This window comes from Miniopterus schreibersii (assembly GCF_964146895.1).
Source record: "Miniopterus schreibersii genome assembly, chromosome: 12".
Classification (NCBI taxonomy): Eukaryota; Metazoa; Chordata; class Mammalia; order Chiroptera; family Miniopteridae; genus Miniopterus; species Miniopterus schreibersii.
In genome coordinates, this window is record NC_138112.1 from 40,076,020 (window position 1) to 40,098,032 (window position 22,013).

General features: G+C 45.3%; 1 protein-coding gene across 5 annotated transcripts in view; it reads right to left on the minus strand.

Moving 5' to 3' along the window:
* Positions 1-8,951, minus strand: part of RIC3 (RIC3 acetylcholine receptor chaperone) — a 30,189-nt gene extending 21,238 nt beyond the window's left edge. For all 5 annotated transcript variants that reach the window (XM_081153151.1, XM_081153149.1, XM_081153150.1 and 2 more), the window contains exon 1: positions 8,739-8,951. In XM_081153151.1, the coding sequence (XP_081009277.1) occupies positions 8,739-8,862 (124 nt within the window). In that variant the 5' untranslated portion in view covers positions 8,863-8,951. The remainder of the gene's footprint in view (positions 1-8,738) is intronic.
* Positions 8,952-22,013: the final 13,062 nt, after the last annotated feature.

Below are 22,013 nucleotides of genomic sequence, written 5' to 3' on the forward strand. Positions count from 1 at the left end.
TATATGAGCACATGTATACCTACTTACCATGTAGATTAACTGGAACTCCCATGTACCCTCAGATAGGCACAACTCTGAAATTGGTGATTATTAGGTGTGCTTTTATTATTATCATTATTACTATTATTATTATTTTATTGATTTTGAGAGAGAGAGATCAATTTGTTGTCCCACTCATTTATGCATTCATTGTTTGATTCTCGTATGTGCCCTGGCCAGGGATCAAACCTGCAAGCTTGGCGTATCGGGATGATGCTCCAACCAACTTAGCTACCTGACCAGAGCTTAGGTGTGCTTTTAGACTTTACTATGTAAGCACGCATCCATAAACAACATACAATGTTGTCTTGAGTATTTTAAAACTTTATATTACGAATGAATAGTAGTAATGGTTGTATAACAATGTGAATGTACCTAATGCCACTGAACTGAACATCTAATAGTTAAAATGATAAATTTTATGTTATGTATATATTTACCACAATGTAAGAGACTTTTATAATATGGTATACCATACTCATGCTTCTGCAACTTCCCTTTTTTTTGCCTTTTTTTCTGAGTGGGATCAATATTTTGGTCTAGAAATGCACTGTGTTGATACATAAGCTCTAGTTCATTCTCAAAGCATCTCTTCTTATACGTCCATATCATAACTTATTTACCCCTCCCCAGCTGACGAACATTTAGGTTATTTTCTATCTTTCACTATTACAAACGTTGTACTTTATAGCTACATTACAAACAAGATCTATGTTTTTTAAAAACAAAACAAAATGTGCTTAAAAAACTAAAGAGATCAGAACATTGAAGACAGAACATTAATATTGCAGAATTTCCAAATTAAAAAACAGCTGTTTTCACTATCTCTAAATATACCTAAGTATTTCCTAAAATGGGACCTGACTAAATGCTAATTGTTTATTGAAAGCTTTCCCATATATAGGCTTACTCAATTATTAATACTTCACTTAGCATATCATTTAAGCTTGACTAAAAACTTAATGGAACTTTACAAAGTGAAGCCTTTTCACTGTTAATAACCATCCCTACTGCTAAAGACAAAAACAAAAACTCTAGCACTATTAACAAAAGAGCTTCTGAAAGTGACATTAAACCATCTGTAGCATTTCATTCTCAGGGCAAAAAAATCTATAACGAATTGAATGTGTTTTTGTTTCTGATTACACAGTTCAAGAAAGGTCTTAATGGGCTAGTTCCTTCAGGTATGTAAGCATCTTTCTAAATACTGAGGAAGTTCTGGAGGGCATATTTAATTCAGCATTACTTAGTGTGGAGGCTGGGAAACAGCTCTTTCTTCATCATCTGTCTCCAAGGGCCTCTTCTTGTTCCATTCTCCTCCTAACTCTAATTTGCTTACCACTACTTTGATGTTTCTGCTAACTTAACCAGATCTCTCTTCATCTTTTACCAACCTCTCCCCTCCAGTTCATCCTACATATCACTAAAAGAGATATTTATGTGTTGCTTAGCATAGGGCCCGGTCCATGTCAACTATTACTGTTCTGTTACCAGAGTAATCTTCTTGAAGCATAATTCTAACTGGCCTTGCTATTTTTCTGATCCAAAGCTTTCAATGGCTCCCACTGAAGACAACAAACAAGAGGCAACAAAGTGAAGTAAAATGAGTACCATCTTTCCAGTCAGAGTTATTAGTTAAGATCCTGGCTGTGCCTCCAACAATTTAAGTGGAGGTTAAATGAACCTTTATAGAGCTCATTTTCATTACCTGTAAGATGGGAATAATGATACCTATTTCTCAGGGTCATTACAGGATTACAGACTAAATAAAATAACATATACAAAGCATCCAGTACACACAGGTGTTTAACAAGGTCCGATGTTCCCTCCCAACAAATGGAATTCCTAAGCAACGGAATTCCAAATCTAGTTCAAAAGTACCTCTTCACACTGCTTTCCCACCACATACTCCTGATTCTGCATAACTAGACTCCTCACCATGCTTTGAGCCTGCCTTATGATTTCTTGCCTTGAGGTCTTTGTATTCTAGTGATTTTGCGTTTCTCTCCAACTCCATGTAACCTAAACCCAGCCTATCCTTCAAGGCCCAGGCCACTGACCTCACCCCAAAGCATCTTCTCCCCATATACTCAGAACACACTTATCAAACCTCTTTAATTGCACTTATCACACCTGGCTTTATTCAAGAGTTATATTTATGTGTCATACATCCTCTACTTGAATGGACTGGGAAACAGAAATAGGTAAGATCTTCCACTAAGCACCATTTCTACCCAATTTTATTTAGTGCTGACTGAAACCTACAAATCATATCTGAGAAAAAGAAAAGCAGCCTATGACATCCAAAAGCTGACCTGGTTCTATCAGCTTGGCCTTGGTGTTGCTATGAGCTGGTCTGCCACTCACACTTAGGTCTTGGTGTTCTCCTGTTAAACATAAGCAATTTCAGGGCATCAACATCAGAAAAGGCCATTTTGTGACCACGATGGATCAAGACAAAAAAAAAAGGACTAGTCTATAATCTGCCAAAACAGAGACAAAACATGAACACTGTCCCAGCCAAATCTCCAACAGCCCCCATCCCTGGATAATGAGTGACTGCTGCTTCTTTACCAATTACAGCTTCAGTCTTTCTCTCATCTGCTCTCCCTTAGATAAACTCTATTAAGATATCATAGAATTTTCCCCACTTCGTGACAGCACTGCAAAGCCCCACATCCTTAAACCTTCCTCAAAATCACCTAATACAAGCCCAAATCCAATAATAAGGCTTTTCAAACACTCTCCTACTGAGATACCACATGATTCTCCCAGGTGTGCATCTCCCTGGCTACAGTAAGTATCAAACCCAACTTGTTCAACTATAGGTGTATCCCTGTTGCTTTGTGGCTGGAGGAGGAACTAAGAACTTCTTGAATAAAAGTGTCTTCTTGATGCTTGGGGCCCCCACAGGGCATACTCTGGTCTTGCATACTATACACCTTGTATAGTATGAACTGATCTGGATGACTTAAACTGTGCCTACTGGCCTGTATTGGAATCTCAACACTCAGCCCAGTCACTCTCAGGACTAAAAATAGTTTTTTACTTCATTATTCTAAGTGTTCTCAATTTCACTGTTTTGAGAATAGAAAATGGCAGTCAGGGTGACTGATCAAGGTGTTCCACACATACCACAGTGCTCTACACCCACTTACCTATGTTTCTGAACTTGAAAAAGAACATAATTTACATGAATTCACGGGCGCTCAAACTGTCTCCTTTCTTCTCTGAACATTCATTCAGAGTAGATACAATTTAAGATAACAAAGGATTATGTATGTACATGCATGTTATATATGTATGCATGTATGCACAAACACAGATGTGTGTATTTTCACATCTCAGAGAACTCAAAATTCAGTGGGCACAACTCACTTGAGGAGAATGTGATGACAAAAGAGTATGAGCTATTCCAGAGAAACAGGGCTACAAGGAAAGGCTGGTAAGGAATCCTATTTATAAACATATGAAGTGACATACTCACTCGAAAACATGGGCCAGCAGGGCCAGCAGGAGAGATGCTAGATATGACATTATTATGGGAGCGCTAAGTGGAGGTGGTGAGTAGGACCCCCCTGAAGCCAACTCCAGCACAGCAATTAAGGCTCAACTACAATAGGACAGTGCACACAGCACACACAGGGGCACACCTGGAGTGACCAACTCAGGTGACTGGGATAAAAAGAGAAATCTTGAAAGAATGGAGATAGATAACTATTGCTCCAGTTTGCAAAAAACAGAAGGCGAATGGTAGACTTTTCAACTACAGAGAAGTGAGTCAGCTAGATTCTGAAATGGATTCTTCCATTTTATGATGGAGTGGATGTGAGAGGGAAGAAATAAATATTGTTTTTCTTATTATAAAAGAAATGCATACCCATGGGAAATTGAGAAAGTACAAAAAAGCGTAAAGAATAACAACCACCCATACTTCACCCAGAAATAACCACTGTTAAAATGTTGACCTATTCCTTTCTGGTAAATATATAATGAGTATATCTTAGCTTTTCAAGTATAGCATGTAATCCCCGCCCCCATCATTTAAAACTCTTCATTAATATAATTTACTGGATTCATAATAGTCCACACATGCATGCACAATAATTTATGTCACCTTTAATAATAATAATAATAATAATAATAATAGAAAGGTAATGGCTTACAAATGCTAGCAGAGGAAGGCATAACCCCTAGGAGCCAGCATCATTAATTCACTCAACTTACGTATTCTTCCATGCACTAGTAAATATTTACTGTCTACCGCATGCAGGCCTGGTCTAAAACTACAAATATAGCAGTGAGCAAAACAAAAACCCCTGCCCTCACTGACCCTCCTCTGTAAGTGAGAAAAGAGATAATAAACAAGATGGTGATAAATACTAAGGAGAAAAAAGTAAGCAAGCAAAGGAGGTAATATGTGTTGGGGGTAAGATTTTAGCTCAAGTGGCCAGAGAAGGCTCAGGAGATGTCACTCAAGTGAAGGCCTAAAAAAGATGGAGAAAAGGCAGATGGATATTCAAAAAAGAACATTTCAGGCTGAGAGGAAACAGTAAATGTGAAGCCCCTGAGATGGGAGCATGCCTGGCACGTTAAAGGAACAGCAAGAAGGAGGCCAGTGTGGTCAAAGCAAAGTGAGAAAGCAGGAAAAGCAGAAGGCAATGGCCAAGGGGGCTAAGTAGGGCCTTTAGGTCATGTTCAAACTTTGTCTTTTCATCTGACTGAGCCAGAAGCCACTGGAGGGTTTGGCGGAGGGAAGAGACTTAGGCTCTGACAGGATCAATGTGGCTGCTATGTTGGAACAGACTGAAGAGGGAAGGGAAGCAGCAGGCAAGCCACAGTCTAAATCGGACAGAATAATCTGGAGTAAAGCAATCCAGTGACCAACTGGTTGAATAACCTCACAAAAGGCCTCAGTGAATAGACTGGTGGAATCCCAACAGCAGCTTCAAATGGCGGATATGCTAAGAAGGTAATCTGAGAGATCTGGCCAGAGGGCATGCTGATCATAGTCGAGTGAAACTGAAAAATACCAAGAGGCAGTGAGAGCAATCTGAACACAGACTGGATATTTAATGACATTATGGAACTGCTGATTTTTTAATGTGTGATAATGGTACTGTGGCTATGCTTTAAAAATAATTCTCATTATTTAGAGATGGATATCCTATTTTTAAGTATTTAAGGATAAAGTGATCCAATGTCTGGGATTTGCTTAAAAAATAATGGAGTATATGGGGGTAAAAAGTAGGTGGAGACACCCATGACACAAAGTGATAGTTGTCGAAGCAGGATGATGTGGATTCATTTTACTACCCACTCTACTTTTGATTATGTTTGAAAATGTCCTAAACAAAAGAGCTGTGTGTTTTGTTTTTTTAAATCAAGTATGGCATAGAGCTGAGAGAGATGGTAAATAAATCCACTGAATGGAAAAATGAATGCTCTTAAAAAACTTCAAGAGGCTAGAATTGTAGACCACATTTAAACAGGTAAAATGCAACAGGGGAGACTATAAAGTACTATATTTGGTTCTAAAACATCAAGTAAACAGTACAAAACAGACAAAAATCTATTTTTAAAAAAAATCTTAGGATTCTAATATACAAAAAGGTCAGCAAGTGAAATGGCAAAAGTCTAAAGCAATCCCCAGGATGCATTACATATAGAATTTTAAAAAGGAGTGTGGGGAGAGGCAACAGGGGGCTCTTCCATGAGCTAATTGGCTTATACTTGCTGTTATTTGCTTTCTAAGTGGCTAGGTTGAGACACTTGAAATTATGTCATCATACACGTCATATGGGGAATGGAAGAGGGAGCTAGAGATACCAACATAAGAAAAAAAGACTGAAGAAGGGACATGATATTAGTCTTCAAATTCCTGCACTCACCATCTTTCCCCTTAAATCTACTTCTCCTTCATTCCCATTTTGGTGAAGGGCATCACCATCGATTTATTCACCTAAACAATGACCTGAGAATAATCCAAGATACCTGCCTTTCCCTCACCTTCCGCTCCTTTTTAAAAATACCTCTTAAAATTGTTCTCCTCCGACCCACTGCTGGCAGTCTCTCAGCTCCGTTTCTTTTTCCTCTGGTACGTTTCCCTTTGGGGATCACTCTCAACCTCGAAGTAGTTAATCAGCATGTTCTTTCCACCCAAGCACTGCAAGGAACTTAATTCAAGCCATCAAGATGGGTGTATATGTTAGCTGGAACTACAGGGGAGTAAGAGTGAGGTGGGAATGAAGGAAGAGTTAAAAAAAAAAAAAAAAAAAAGACACACTCTCTCTGAATAGAATGTGAGGAGGTGATGTCAACTGCTGTAACCATTGTCGCTACCCTGAGACCAGTCAGAGGACAGAACCAATTTGAGAAGGAACCCAGAAGTGAAAAGGTCACAGAAAAATCAGAGCTGGAGCCCTGATGAGACTGTGAATCTCTGGATCAAACAACACTGGAGGCCAGTTCTAACACGGGATCTTTTCATTTACAAGACAATAAATTCCCTTTCTGTGTTAAGACCACAGTTCAAGATGAATTTTCTGTCACTTGTCATGAGTATCCTAACTGAGGAACTTAATGATGCTCATGATGTGTCAACTGGAATACTGCAACAATCCTCTCCCTGAAGAAATCCTCACAAAGCAGCTTCTCTACTGCTGTTTTATAAAACCAAGCTGATGTCTCTCTTCTACTTACAAACTTACAATGGTAAGTTTACCTTTAGAGTAAAATTCAAACTCCGAAAGTACGGCACACACAAGTCTTCGGTTTGGCCCCTTCCAATTTCTCTGGTCTCTCCTCTTACAACTCTAAAGCTATTTCAAGGTTCTGTTGTTGTTTTTCTCGTATTCCCTCCGATGGGAATGCCCTTCTTACTCTGAATGATAAAAACACTTTCAGAGATACCACCTCAGTTTAGCCAAGGAATGCAAGTACATTTTTGCTGCCATCATGGACCCAGTACCCTTGGGCTCACCGCTGTGCAGCCTTTCCCTTTGGATAGCCTCATCCCCCATCCTCTTTAATTAAGCAAATTCAATTTTTCTTTATTCACTGTCTGAGATGGCTATTTAGTCTGCCCGTGCACCACCGACGTTAACCATTCATTTTGGTGGTGTGTACAGGGATATCCAGAATGGAAGCTTTTCCTTCCTTCTCCTTCCAGTTCCCAAAGATTCTAGAACAATGAGGACCAGCTCTTGAGTTCTCAAGGGAAAGAGCCATGTCTAATCTCTACTCTACACTCTACAACACTCAGAAGAGTGTCTCTCACTCACATTCAATAGAACTTATTAAAGATAATTCAGCATAATGGGAATTCAACTCAGTAAAACAGTTTTAGAAGAGTATTTACTGCTCAAGATCATGAATTTAATCTTCTTCAAGGCAGATAATGTCATTAGACAAGTGAGCAAAACCTTTAGGATTCTGTGATAAAACAAAGAAAAAAATAAGAACATGTAAAGATTTTTTTAGGAGTCTCTTCCAGGTAAACTGTTTGCAAGTATAAAGATTATCAAGCAGATTCCATCAACAGAATTCTGGGTTCCATCTGCCCTCCACCCCTAGAGCCTAGTGCTCTGTATTCGTAGTATTTACAATCTATGATGTGCAAGAGGGTGGAACTACATACAGCCAGTGTGCTCAAATTAGAGGGAAATGGATTTCAGTTTAAAAGGAGCTGTCCAATAGTCAACAGGTTGAACATCAGTGGGAGTGTCTGGAGGCTATAAAACCATGTCTCAAGGATGTTTACAAAGATAATTTACAGGAGACAAAGTATAATCTCATCACATACAAAGAAATGTTCTGGTTCCCTCTCCCAGCCTTTGGCATTCACCTTTACACTCATTCATTACATAAAAGCCCCCGAATGCAACCAACAGTATGAATTTTAAAACGTGATATTATTGACATCATGTCAATAACAAAGGATTAACAAATAAATACTTGTTTAAGTAAGGGGACTATACTTAATTATTCACCTCAATAATTAACAGCTGGAGTAAAACCCAAGTCACACGCATACCTCGCTTCATTGCGCTTCACAGGTGCTGCCTGTCCTTTTTATAAACAAACCGAAGGCAAGACCCTCCACCAGCAAAAAGATTACGACTCTCTGTACTGTGATACTTGCTTTATTAGGGTGGCCTGGAAACAGACCCGCAGTATCTACGAGGTATGCCTGTATATAGCCAAAGGCACGCAAAGAGCCCGAAGCAGTGAGCACCCAACATCAATTCAAAACTGCACAACGCATTAAGGTTACCACCACCAACTCCAACTAACTTCACTATATATAAAAGCACAACAGAAAGCACACGCAAGCCCTAAAGAGGGACCCCAGGGGGAAGCCCTCCTGACGCAAAGCACCTGAGAGAGTAGAGCTGAGCCCGGGAGGGAAGGGCTGGAGTGCGGGGTGTGCGGGCCACTTAGTGCGGGGCGCGTCAGCGCGCATTCCGGGCCCTTGAACGTCCGGAGGGACAGGGCGCCGGGGAGCTGGGCCGCTGCCCACTGACGATGCCAAGGGAACCGTGGGGCTTGGCACCTCCCAAACGCGCCGCCACGTCTGCCTTCTCCAGCCCGCTTCACTGATATGCGGGTGGGGACCGGAGCCTCCAGACCGACCCCTCCCCGGGGCAGCGAGGATGCCGGGCGGCTGGCTCCAGGGGAGCTGGCCGGCGCTTCCTTACCTCCGGGCGCCGGCGGCGGCTCCTGCCGCTTTCCGCGAGACAGGAAGGCCTTGGGCAGCAGCAGCGACACGGCGAGGACGAGCCCCGAGGCCAGGGCCACCCTCTGCACGGTGGAGTACGCCATGGCCGCTCGCGCTCGCCCTCGGCCTCGCCTCAGGTGCAGACGCGAACGGGAACCGGAACCGGAACAGGAACCGGAACCGCAGCGCCGGCCGCCTCCTCAGAGAACTGCGCGTGGCTGCGCCGACGGCGACGCGCGAGGGACAAGCGCGCCAGGCGCCCGCGCGGGCTGCGGGGCTGACCCGCGCCTCCCGCGAGGTTTCACAGTAGATGGCTCCGCGCGCTCCGCACGAGGGAGGAACCGCTCCCTCCCCTCGGCCCCGCCGCCTAAGGGCCCCGCGGCCGCGCTGCTCTCCAGCCCCGCCGCCCGCCGCCCGCGGCCCACGCGGCCCGCACCATCGAGTTCCTCGTTATTTCAAGGCGCTCCCAGCCCTCAGCGCTCCCGCCCGTGTCCCTCGCATCCGTCCTCTGTCGCCTGACTTCTGTGACTTACATTAGTCATTCTCAAACTTGACTTTCTCTGACGACAGACCTTGAGTCCAGAAAAGCACAGTAAGCGGAAGGCTTGGGAAGTCAGGGGTAGGAGACAGGGTCAGTGAAATAGGTACTGAGCAGGATGGCCATAGAAAGATGGGTGGTCTTGGAGGCTTGGACTTAGGGCGGTGGCCAAGGCGAACGGGCAGGGGCCATGATCGCATTAGTCCTGGAAGCGGCCTAGAGCAAAGTGGAGACTCAAAGTGATAGTTCAGAGTAGTTAGCTGGGGCCATTTTTATGGCTGCAGCCTGGGGGGGTGTGGGCTGGAGACAGGTGCCTCCTGCTGGGCGGCTCCTGGAGCTGGGGAGCGCTTGGGGTGGAGGCCGGCTGGCTGGTGGTATTGTGGAACAGGAGTGCAGTACGTATGATTCAAGACCTCTTGAAAAACTCAGGTCTTAGCCCCGAAGTGAGGGCTCAGTTTTTCCAATAAAATATCGACGGAGAGCTGAGATCAGAAGTCCGGTGGCTACAGGCTAAGGAAGGAGTGAGTGACAGGGAAGTAGGGACGCCAAGTACAGCCCACACTCTGGAGCTTTCATGGAAAGAAAAGCTGAAAGGTATAGTGATAACTGGAGGGTGTCTGGGATTTGAGGAGGGTTTGTTATTTTTTAAACAAAGAAGAAGCTTGAGTATGTTTATGCGTTCAGGGGGAAGACATTAGCAAGGGGGAGATGGAAAGTGTGTAGGAGCAAGAGGACCAGTATTGGAGCAAAGTCCAGATTCTGGAGCAAACGTGGGGAACAGACGTTAAGAACCCAGAAGTAGCCCCGCCGGGCGTGGCTCAGCGGTTGAGCATCGACCTAGGATCCAGGGGATCGCAGTTCGATCCCCAGTCAGGGCACATGCCCAGGTTGTGAGCTTGACCCCCAGTTGGGTTGTGCAGGAGGCAGCCAATCAATGATAACTCTCTCATCATTGATGTTTCTCTCTCTCTCTGAAATCAATAACGACGTATTTAGAAAGAACCCAGAAGTAGGAATCAGCTTAGAGGATAGGAAATGGGAGCGAGTTCGGGCATGCATAAAAGTTGTGTAGGGACAGCAAATCAGGGGTTCATTTTTCACTGTGTCAGTCTTCTTGGTAAAGGGTATAGTCAGGCCATTGACTGAGAACGAGCAGGGTGGAAGAGGACTTGTTAGTGTGCTGAAGGGTTGGAAATGGGATAAGAGTTCTTCAGAAACCACTCTAACTTGGCAAAGAGTTCCCTTTGGGGCTTAAACACAGCCAGGGGTTACCTGTTCTCTCTCTCTCCGGAAACTAAGAGCATCTTCCAGGCAGCACATTCTGGGCAGGACCTGGCACTCCAAAGTGTCCCCTGACACTGGCAGCCTCCAAGGGACCCATGCCAGAAGAATGAAGGTGGAGAGTAGGGGAGACTGGAGAGGCCCTTAGAGAACAGATACTTACTGTCTTGTTATTGGACCTAAGGAAGAACTGAGGTCTGCATCAGGATTGAAACCCAGGTCTCCCAACTCCCAGACTATGCTTCTCTATACCTGCAAGTCTGCCAGTTCTTTTGGGTGGTAATGAAGAAATTGTCTTCAAAAGTAATAGCTAGGCCCTCAATTTGCTGAATTTAACAAATGTGTTGCTGCCCTGGCCAGTGTTGCTCAGTGGTTAGAGGGTCAGCCCACACATCAAAGGGTCATGGGTTCAGTTCCTGGTCAAGGGCATGTACCTGGGATGCAGGCTTGATCCTGGCCCTGGTTGAGGCGCGTGGGTGAGGCAACCAATTGATGTGTTTCTCTCCACTCCCCTCTCTTTCTCTCCACACGTGCACCTGAGCGCGTGCACACACGCACACACACATACAACCAATTAGTTCTGTTTCTCTGAGGCACTCTGACTAATACAGTGACTTTGGCTATTTCCAAAAATGGAATTCCCCCATTATTGAAGCTTTTCCACCTCAGAGTAGATTCCAAGGATGTACCTTTGTCTCTGAAAACAATTTTTAAAAAGCCCATAAGGAACCACGGTAGTCCCATTGTAGAGAGTCCTGGACCCTCATTATAGGCAGGAAATTGGGATGGTTAGCAGGGAAATGAGACCCAAGTGCCCAGGACACTGAGCAGAAGGGAGCAAGGCCTACACCCCCAAAGCCCAGAGTGGAGAGGCTGAAGAAGAAAGGCGGGAGAGTGACAGGATGCACACAGAGGGTATGGTGGATCTGGGCCTTGAAGGATGGGTAGAATTCCTGTCGGGGATAAGAGGAGTATGATACACACCTGTCAATTGTGGTTGTCCAAAATCTTTTAACAGGCTTTTTTTTTTTTGGTCTGATGCTATTCCCATTGACAACCTCCCGTTCTTAATGTATAGTCCCACAAACTAGAGTTCCCCTTGCCACTAGGTGTAGATACATAACTCTCTTTCTCCAGATACACACCCATCTCTGAGTTTGGTTTGGAAATGATCTCTGAGAGGAAGCAGCAATGCCTGGGCTTCCTATTTTGACTGCTGGAGGTGGCAGCAGAGGACAGATATTCCTGCTGTTAGCGGTGGCCACAAGCAGCTTCCTGACAGGCAGACTGGGGGCCATGCAGGTCTGGGGTTGGTGGCAGCAGACCTCCCTCACGAGGCCAGCTCCATGGTGTGGTTCTTGGAGTTGGTCCAAGCTCCAGAGCCCCTGTGTACTCATCTGTGAAATGGAGTCTGTGTGGCTTCTCTCCCCTGAGGTAGCAAGTGTGATGGAGCCTGGAAGGCAATTGTGTGTGAGGCTGTAACAGCGGCGGTAGCTGCAGCTCAAAGGCAGGTTGGAAGGGAGAAAATTGGAATCAGAGAGGGGAAGACAATTTCAGAGGAAAGCCTATACGGAGGAAGCCTCTAGAAGGCCCATATTCATCACCTAAAGCCATATCCAGATGGGCTGGGTGGGTAAAGATCGGCGGTTTGAGGACCCAGGCTTCCTGGTTGTGAGTGGTCAAGGTGAGACTGTCCTCACCGCTTTCCTACCAGCTCCCCTCACTGGCCCTTGCCCCTGGCTAAGCAGAGCAGAGCAAAGTCACAGTTGGATACCTTGGGCCTTTCTGCCTTGAATGAGAGAAAATAGTCTTTGGCTCCAATTAATTAAGCAAACTGATAGAAATTCCCCTCTTAAGTCACACTTTGCATATCCATAATCTCTGCACTGCGTTTTCTGTATACTTTACCCCTGGGTAAAAATTGGTGAGCATTTAAATGCTTCCTCACATAATCTTGCTATAGCACATTCTTGCCTATAAATATTCATGCCACCGCCAAAACATTTGCAAGCTTTCCCCAAAGGTGAAATGTGTGTAATGTACTTTGTCTTCTGGGTATAAATATTATCCAATACATTTTGGTTAATATGAATACACTAATTATTCCTGTAACCCTTTTAAAAAGGGTCATCTCCATGATGTGAATTTTTAAAAAATGTAATTACAGTAATTGGATACTTAATCTAATTAAAATTTGCTTTATCTTTAATGAGAATTTTTCTAAAGAGGCAGAATGACAATTGGCTTTTTGATAATGACTGTTTTCCTTCTGCAGGGGGATCAAGCTGGTACAAACTGGAGAACCAGGCAGTTTTGAGTCTATCAGTGTCTTTCTCCTGACTCAGTACTTCCATGGTGAATATGGGTTTTAGTTACTGAGTTACTGAAGAGGGTAGAGGAAAGGACTAGAGGAATCTTTTCTATTTCAACAGATAAAGCCGCTCCCCTTCCTAGGAAGCAAACTTGTGCTTCCCTGGACCTGTGATTGGTCCACGATGGGCACTTGATTTAAGCTACTGGATCAGAATCCCTTACAGGGGGCTGGAGCTGGAGCTGGAGGAGCAGCCTCTCCATGCTGCTTTGGGGGCCATGGTGCTGGAAGGAGCGGTAGTGGATCTTATAGGTGTGTGACTCCTACCTCATTGTTCCACGCTTGAGCTCACCTGAAGCCAGTTTCTGTACACAGGTTAGGGTCCTGTGTTTCTCTGTATAAGGTCATTCTCTGGCTTGGGGAGTAGGCTAGGCCTACTGGAGAGCCATCATCCACAGAGCAACTCTCAGATGCTAAGCTGGTAGGTAAATACTTCAGCCTCCTTGCTCTCTAGGTGGGCAACCTACAGGGTTCTCTGCACACTCTTTCCAAGGCATCCCAGTGGGTCTGATCTCCAGTTGCCCCAGCTGCAACCTGCTTATTCACACACACATTTGGGGGCTTCCTCTCCTTCCTGTCTCACTTTCTATATCTCTCATTGTGTTTCTTGAAATCATCTCCCAAATAGAGTACTGCACCCAACTCTTGCTTTGGAGTCTGTTTTAGGGGAGCCCAAACTAAGACCAGATACAAAGTTGGGGTTTCCACGCAACTTTCTCCACCACATGGAATAGTCCTTTCTGAAGGAGGAGAGATTGAAGCCAGCGGAAACTAGCAGAAATGAGGTGGATGGAGAGTGAGCCTGGTGGTGTTGGATCCTGGCTCCACCTCTCAAGACTCTCCAGCTCCTCCTTTCACTGTGAGCTGCCCTCAACCCTTCCCAGCCACCTGAGCCAGTACATTCCTCCCATTCTTTTTGTACACGTGATGCTTGCTTGAGTTGGATTTCTATCTCTTGCAATGGAAAGTATCATAACTTGCAAAGAATAAGCGAGTTTGCATGGACAGCACTTAGAATAGAGCTGGCCTCACATTAAATGCTACTAGTCAGATGGGTACTAGATTTATCAGGGTGATCACTTTGTAAGTTATATAAGTGTCCAACCACTATGTTACACACCTGAAACTAATATAATATTGTATGTCAACAGTAACTGAAAAAATATTTTAAATTAAAAACAGTATTTTACTAGCTTTGTAACAAATAACCTGGAGATTTCCTTTTCTTTTTATTCACTGAAACAGTTCAATGTCAGAATATTTTGTTCCTCACAGGTATGAACGAATTCACTTGTGAAACTGTGTGTGTGAGTGAGCATGTGTGTGTTCATACAGGAGAAACTTTTTTTTGGCAATTTTCTCAGTATCTCCCATGGTTATTAACATTCTTTAGTCAATTTTGGTAATAACATTTTTCTAGAAATAATTTTACATAGTTTTAAAAATACATTAACATAGCCCTGGCCAGTGTGGCTTGTGGTTAGAGTGTCAGCCTGCCTTCCAAAGGGTTGCAGGTTCGATCCTCGGCCCTGATGTCTCTCTCTCTCTCTCTCTCTGTCTCTCCACCCCCTTCTTTTCCCTCCCTCCATTACACTTTCTCTAAAAATCAATGGAAAAAATTTCCCCAGGTGAGGATTAAAAACAACAAAAAATACATTAGCCTGGCAGGGCGTGGCTCAGCGGTTGAGCGTTGACCCGGGATCCAGGCGATCGGGGTTTGATTCCCGGTCAGGGCACGTGCCTGGGTTGGGGTCTAGGTAGCCCCATCAATGAGTCTCTCATCACTGATGTTTCTATCTCTCTCTCTCCCCCTCCTTTCCTCTCTCTGAAATCAATAAATATATATTTTAAAAAAACAACAACAAAAAACAAAAAATACATTAACATAGAGTGTGAAATTTCAAAATTATAATTATTTTAATTTTGTACAGATTTGTGGTTATCTCCCTGTTTCATGTGCTTGTGCTTCCTTGCTTCTTTTTTATCTAATTAATTAATAATTTATTTTATTTTAGTCCTTTCATCAATTGGACAGTTAATAAATTGTTCTTAATAAACTGACTTCTATATTTATTATTAATTTCTTACTACTGTTCTTAGGATGATTTTATTTTTTTTCTAATTTCTTTAGTTGGATACTTAAATCACTTATTTTAATTGTTTCCTGTCTAATGTTTAATGCATGGCTGAGACAATGCTCATTGGGTACATATGTGCTATTCTCCTATATATTACACTGTCTCTTGAAGTTTGGTTTCAGCCATGTGACTAGTTCAGCCAATGGACTGTGAGCAGAAGTGATGTATGTTTTTTCTGGGTTGAAATAGTTAAGAGTCAATAAGTTTTCCCCCTCCTCTTCCTTTCACTTTTGCCACAGTTTTGTAGGCCATGTGTTTCAGATGGCCTAGCCACAACACAGAAGACCCTCTATCAGCCTGCATCCCTAAGTGACTGTTTGAAATAGGCATGGAGCATGAACAAGAAATAACCTTTATTGTGTTAAGCCTCTGCAATTTGGGGGTTTGCCTGTCTTGCTAGCTATTACTTATCTTGTCTTACAACGTATTTGAGACTATGACGCTCCCTCTGAGTATAGCTTTAGATATATCCAGAGGTTTTGATATGTAATTAAAATAATGATTTGTTTTCTCCTGCTCAGAAATACATGTACCAGTTCCCCTTTTTTCAGTCTCACAGCTGCAGGATATATCTGCTCAGTCTAGTTCTTTAAATTCCAGTCTAGCCGGAACTCCAAGTCCTCCCACTCCACTTAAGTCTGTCTACAAATGTAAACTATGATTGTCCACCAGGCCCCTCCTTACCTGCTGCATCCACTCCTGACTCACTTCTGCTCAAATGCCATACCCAACCCGGTTACTAATTCTTGGCTTTTTCTCTCCTTCTCAAACCTGCTTCTCCTCCTTTGGTCTTGGCATTTGCAATCCATCTGTCTAATGTCTTGAGGCTTTCCCATAGACTAACTTGGAGTCAGCTCACTACCTTCAGATGGCCTCAGGCAGCTGGTGCCCCAACCCAGCCCTGCCTGGCCAGTTCAAGAAAGAGGTATGGGGAAAATGCCATCTTTGGGTTTCCCTGTAGATCCCACCCACTCTCATTTCTCCTCCTTTTTATGTTCCCTCTATTGAGGGTCAGATGTACACTCTGCACTAGGTGGGTGCTTGGGGAGGTCTAGCTGGCCTTAGCTTGGCCTAACGAAGGCTTTCTGCAGCTCCTTTGGGAGGCCCAAGGTGGGATGGAGACACAGTGCCACCACCACAGTTTTCACAGCTTTACAACAATCTGTATTCTTGGGCCTCTTCCTTCAGAGGGAGTGTGGGAATGCATATGATTTACAATGTAAACGATATACATTGACAGGACTGCATGAAAAAAGATGGATAAATAAAAGTACAGGAATCAATAAGCCTCCTACCTTGGTCTTGCTCTGAGCAGTGAGGGAAATGGTAGGAATATCACACAGTAGGGGAGGGCGGCCGGTGGCTGCTGCCTCAGCCTCCTTCGTCACCAGAGGCTGGGCAGCCTCCCTGCCCACTCCATCCCTAGAGCCCCCGTCCTAGTTGGCCACCCAGATCCTACTTTAGGAGCTGACCTCTTCATGCTGGGGCAGTCTGAGGCACAGACAGAGCACAGGACAGATGCTGACTAGCATTGCAACCTCGAGTGGGTCAGCATCCCTCCCTCCCATGACCCTCCAGGCCTTGGTGTCCCCATCTACAGTCCCTCAGTTTTCAAATGTAATCCGTTCCGGAAGACGGTTCGAGTTCTGAAACGTTCCAAAACCAAGGGATCAACAGATGACACCTAAGCCTCAGGATTTGGCCCTCAGCAGAAGCCGTGTGGCATGTTCCACTTCCGAGGCCAGTCGGAAGACCTAAGCATTTACTTCCAGGTTTACGGCATTCGTAAACAGAAATGTCAACGGAGACGTTTGAAAACCGAGGTACCTCTGTATAAGTGAAAGACTTAGACCAGATGTCCTCTGAGTCCTTCAGGAACGAGCTTTCATAGTTCCTCTTATCAGAGGGGTGGTGTGATGTGCCCTATTTCTGGGCCTCGATTTCTCATACATAAAGTGGGGGCTCTGATGGGAGGTGTCAGAGGGCCCTTCCCTCTCTGGTGCTCCGCTAGGTGGCTCTGACTCGCCTAACTTCCTTCCATATTTCACAAGCAGGAGCACTGCCTGCTCTTCCCCTCCCGTATTCGCTGCAGCCAGCTCTGGAATGGGGTGGGTCTCTGGCTGCCAGTCCTCAGGCAGACTGAAGCAGCACATCCAGGCAGCCTCCCTCCTGGACCTATGATGGGTCAGGCTCTGTGGCCACCTCCTCCCTGCCTGGCCTGGTCCAGCATGACAAAGGGGCAGACATCATTTCCTATGCAAGAGGCCACACTCCCCAAAGCCCTGTTCTGGGCTTGCACCTCTGTGCTAGGGCAGGGAGCAAGTACCTAAGGTGGGGAGCTGGGGAAGAGGAACCCAAGGCAAAGAGGGATCAGTACCCTAAGGGATTGTGAGAGGGCTTGGGAGGCCAAAGGAAGCCAGCAGGGAGTCAGGAAGGGAGGCTGGGGACCTTCTGCCCAGAACTAGCAGGAGAGAGGGGCTTTCTTAGGCTGAGACTTCTGCCTTGGGCCCAAAGGCAGGTCATTCTTTGGGTTGCTCCTCTGTCCTTCCAGCAGATGGCAGTGTGCGTATGGGAACCAAAGTGATGACAGCTCCTGGGATCACCAGAGGACGATTTTACAGGCTAGAGAGCAGGAAGGGGACCACTGTCCCTCTTATCAAAGAGCTGGATGACCAGATAAGGGATCCTCTAGCCTGCTGAAGAGTCATCAATCACCTTGGTGAGCGGCTAAGGGGAGACTTGTCTGGGAGTGCTGACCCAGTGGTAGCGGGTCCCTTCTGTCTCACAGGGATCAGATCCACCGTGCCCTGCCCAGTGCTTGGGCTCCTATGGGCCTGGGTGGGGCCAGGATTTGTCACAGGTCTTCAGGGAATCCCCACATGAGGAAGCCCACCCCTGTGCAGCCAGCTCTGTGGCTGCAGCTTGTCCCTAACTCTCAGGTTAAAGCTGTTTCTGGGTACCTCCCACCTATCTGTCTGTTCTATCCTGTCTCCTGGACCCTGTGGCATGGCTGGCTTGTGTGGGCCTGATCTTGTTCTCAGTGGCCCTTAAAGCTCTGTCTCACTGACCTGGCCCCTGCTCCCGACATAACTTTACATGTCCCCCACAGTGCCCTAAAGAACGGGGCCCACAGAAGCAGACAGCTAGCTCTTGTTGCCCCACCCCGGAGCCCCAGGCTGGCCTCTCTGCCCAGACTATAGAGAAGAAAGCGAGCAGATGGGCAGTGATGGGCTTCACCCGACTTTGGCTCTGTGAGGCCTCTTCTGCTGTACTCAGGGGTCTTTGGTGTAAAAGGAACAGAGCAACCCAAGGAAGGGAGGCAAATAAGCAGGGCATCTGAGACTTCCAGCTGTCCAAGGACAGGACCCTAATGAGGCAAGGTGTCAAAAGCCTGACTGGAAACTGGTCCCAGACCTCTGGTGGCTGGAGGACCTCAGCGGCAGGTCATCACAGTCCTCACTGCAGTGCTCTGTCACTAACCTGACTGGGTCATTCCCTGTGTGCCTGCTTCTCCTCTTCCATACACCTTCTGTGTGCCTTCTGAGTTTCCAGCTCCTTTTTGCTCATAACTTCTCAATTCCAGCTTCCCATGACCTTCTATGGCCCTTCAGAACTTACTGCCTTGTGCTCGACTGCATGGCCTTTCTGGATGTGTCTTTTTTTACCTTCTCCTCCTGGTACTAACTGATTTTCTCCACATTTTATGATCCAGATTCCAAAAGCAAGAATCTTATTTGCCATCTCCTGATCAGATACCAAATTCGTGTTCAATTGGCTGTATTGGGGGTTTGAGTAGTACAACACTTGCTGCCTGGAGAGAGCAATCTCAGATGCTGTGATGGCATGCCAGGAGGCTATTTACTGATGGGCAAGGGTGCCTGGCTGAGGGGTAAGTGGGGGCTGTCATTCCATCTGCCCTCCTTGGCGAGCCATGCAGCTTCGTGTGGGGCTGCATCTGCCCAGAGGAAGGGAGGAGGGATGCCTTTGGCAGAAGAGAAGTGGTTCTGTGATGTGTCAGATGCTATGATTAGCACATAATCTTTTTCATTACTTAGGAGAATACATCTCTTTCCATTCCACCCTGTATCAGCTAGCTTTGCTGCATAACAAACCAACCCTCCCTACTATAGACTGAATGTTTTGTCCCCTCCAAATTCATATGTTGAAGCCCAATGTGCCCAGTTTAATGGCATTTGGAGGTGGGAACTTTGGGAGATAATTAGGTCTTAAGAGTAGAGATATCATGAATGAAATTAGTACCCTAATAAGAAGACTCACAAGAGAGATGATCTTTCTCTCTCTTCCACAAGTGAGGTTACAAGAAGATGGCCATCTACAAACCAGGAGGAGAATGTTCATCAGGAACCACATCAGCCAGCACCCCGATCATGGCCTTCGCAGCTTCTAGAACTGTGAGGAAAAAGTATTGGCTGTTTAAGCCACTTGGCCTATGGTATTTTGTTATAGCAGCTCAAGGTAAGACACTCCTCCAAATTAGTGACTTAAAATAACAACCATTTATCATTGCTCATGAGTCCATGGGCTGGTTGGGTGGTTCTGCTGATTTGGCCCTGGATCTAGGCTAAGCTTCTTCAGGTGTCTGCCTTTGGCTGGAGGCTTAGCGAGGGGCTGGGTGACCCAGAATGTCATCACTCACGTGACTGACAGTTCTGCTTTTGAAACTTGGGTTGGCTGTCAGTTGGAGGAACAGGGGCAACTGGGCTACATGTTTGTCATCAATTAGCAAGGTAGTCTGAAACTGTTCACCTGGCAGCTCAAAGTTCAAGGAAAGCACACAGAAGCATGCAAGGCCTCCTTTGTTTGGTACAGGTTCAGAGTTTGCACGATGCCTCTTCTGCCATATTTTACTGACCAACAAGTCACAAAACCACCCAAGATTCAAAAGGTAGGAAAAAGACTCTTGATGAGAAATGCTACAAGTCACATTTCAAAAGGGCAAATAAAGGAAGTATAATTTTGCAGCCATTTCTGCAACCTACCACACACCACTAACTCTGACCACGAGGTTCCATTGCAAGCAGGGAAATGGAGGCCAAGAGGGGACCTAAGCATAGCCCAAGGGAGCTCTTGCAGGTAGAGCTCCTAGGACTGCTCCTAAGCCTTGTATACAGACTTAATGTTCTTAGATATAAGCTGGGCATTGGATGGAGGGAGAAAATCATGGAACTTCTTGTTCACTAAGTGCCCTGTCTTTGCTCTCACAATTCATATAACATGAAATTAGCAAAGCTGTCAATGGCTTCCTGAAATGTATGCCCCCCTGAACACACTTTTTGCCAGCATGAGTGGTGGGGTGAGAGGCTTTGATATCTGTGGTTGGGTCCCCTTAATACCCTGACCTCTCAGCATCTCAGCCTCCTTTCCCCATCTGCACATGGCTCCATTCCCCACCTTCACACTACGTTGACAGTTTTTGCTTAGGGACATACTCTTGACCCTGTTCTTACCCAAACTACTTCACCTGTTAAAGCCTTATTCTCTAGTATTTTCTGGTGACCGCAACCTTATATTTTTGGGGATGTTCACACTTCCTTGCACCTGGAAGCTCTTCGAGTTCTTCTTTGCCTAGAAATGTTTCAGTCTTTTCCTCGCTTCAGTTCCTCTTGATCCTTCCATTGATCCATCACTTTTACCACTGTCTTGTCAACACACTCAATTCAATTGACCTCTGTTTTCCCACTGCCCTTGTTAGTAAACTCCTAATTCTGTGTCAGGCCAAGCATTTATCTTTTCTTCTCTGCATCCCCAGAGCTGAGTGCTACTGGGGAAAATCACCCAAACACAAGGATCAGAATCTTACAAACTATGGGCTCCTCTCTGCCAGACGCTCAGTACTGCCCATCCTTCCCTCTGTTGGTCCCCAGTATCTCTACTTCCTGCTTCCCACAGAAACTATTTCAGAATTTTCTCCCTCTTCTCTAACTTTCCTCTTTTTCACTCATATCAGAAGGCCTTAGGAATAGAAACCCTCATAGGGCAACTCCTTTGATGGTCTTCTCTATCAATAACAAATTGCAACCTCTCCCAGTCTCTTGGCTCTGATCTAATTCTAAAACTTCAGCTCTTCCTTTCTCTTCTAGTGAGCCACTTTGAAGATATGCCCATGCTGATCATCTCTTTAGGTTTAACCTAGAGGGGACACAGCCATATAACTGATGTGAGGGGTGCCATGTGGGGGCTCCCACCCAAGGTAAGACAGGGGCCAACTAAAAGAGACCTGATTTCAGGAAAAATCAAATTTCATGCATTAGAAACACCCAGAACAAACTCAAAGTCCAAAAGGATAGTGTCAGGAGCAGAGTTTGGGTTGTGGAGCAAGAGTTTAGAGCCACGTGAGATAGTATCACAAGAAAAAGCAGATGAGGAAGGGACAAGGGAGAGTGGGTGTGGATGATTTCTCTGAGCAGCCTTAGAACATCCAGATATACTTTCTTGGCTCTGGGTGCCTTCTGCCAAAGGGATGGGGTATAGATTGATTTAAATGTGTGGGAGAAGTAGGGTGAGACCAGGTTTCCCCTGGATTCTCCCAGGGGAAAAGAGAATGTTCCTACAAAAAGAGGAGGTGACATGGGGCCTTCTGCCTGCCTTCCTGGCTTCTTCCTCTCATTGACAAGTGCACTGAGCTGTCCATGGCACCTTCCTCTTCTGGGTTGACAGACAGACTGAGGGCTGGAGAAGGGAGAGGGAAGAATGGGGATTGTGACCAGATGTCCTCCACATCCAGGATGTCTTTCAGGACAGTGTGTGGCACATAGTAAGATCTCAGTTAATATTTGCTGAATGAGTTATAAATGACTCAGGACATTCATACTGGTGTGGGCATGTCTGGAAGACGATTTGTCCATTTGTTGCTTTCTTCCATCCAGATGAGGCTATTTGCACCCTGGCTTATTGAAGACTCATCCT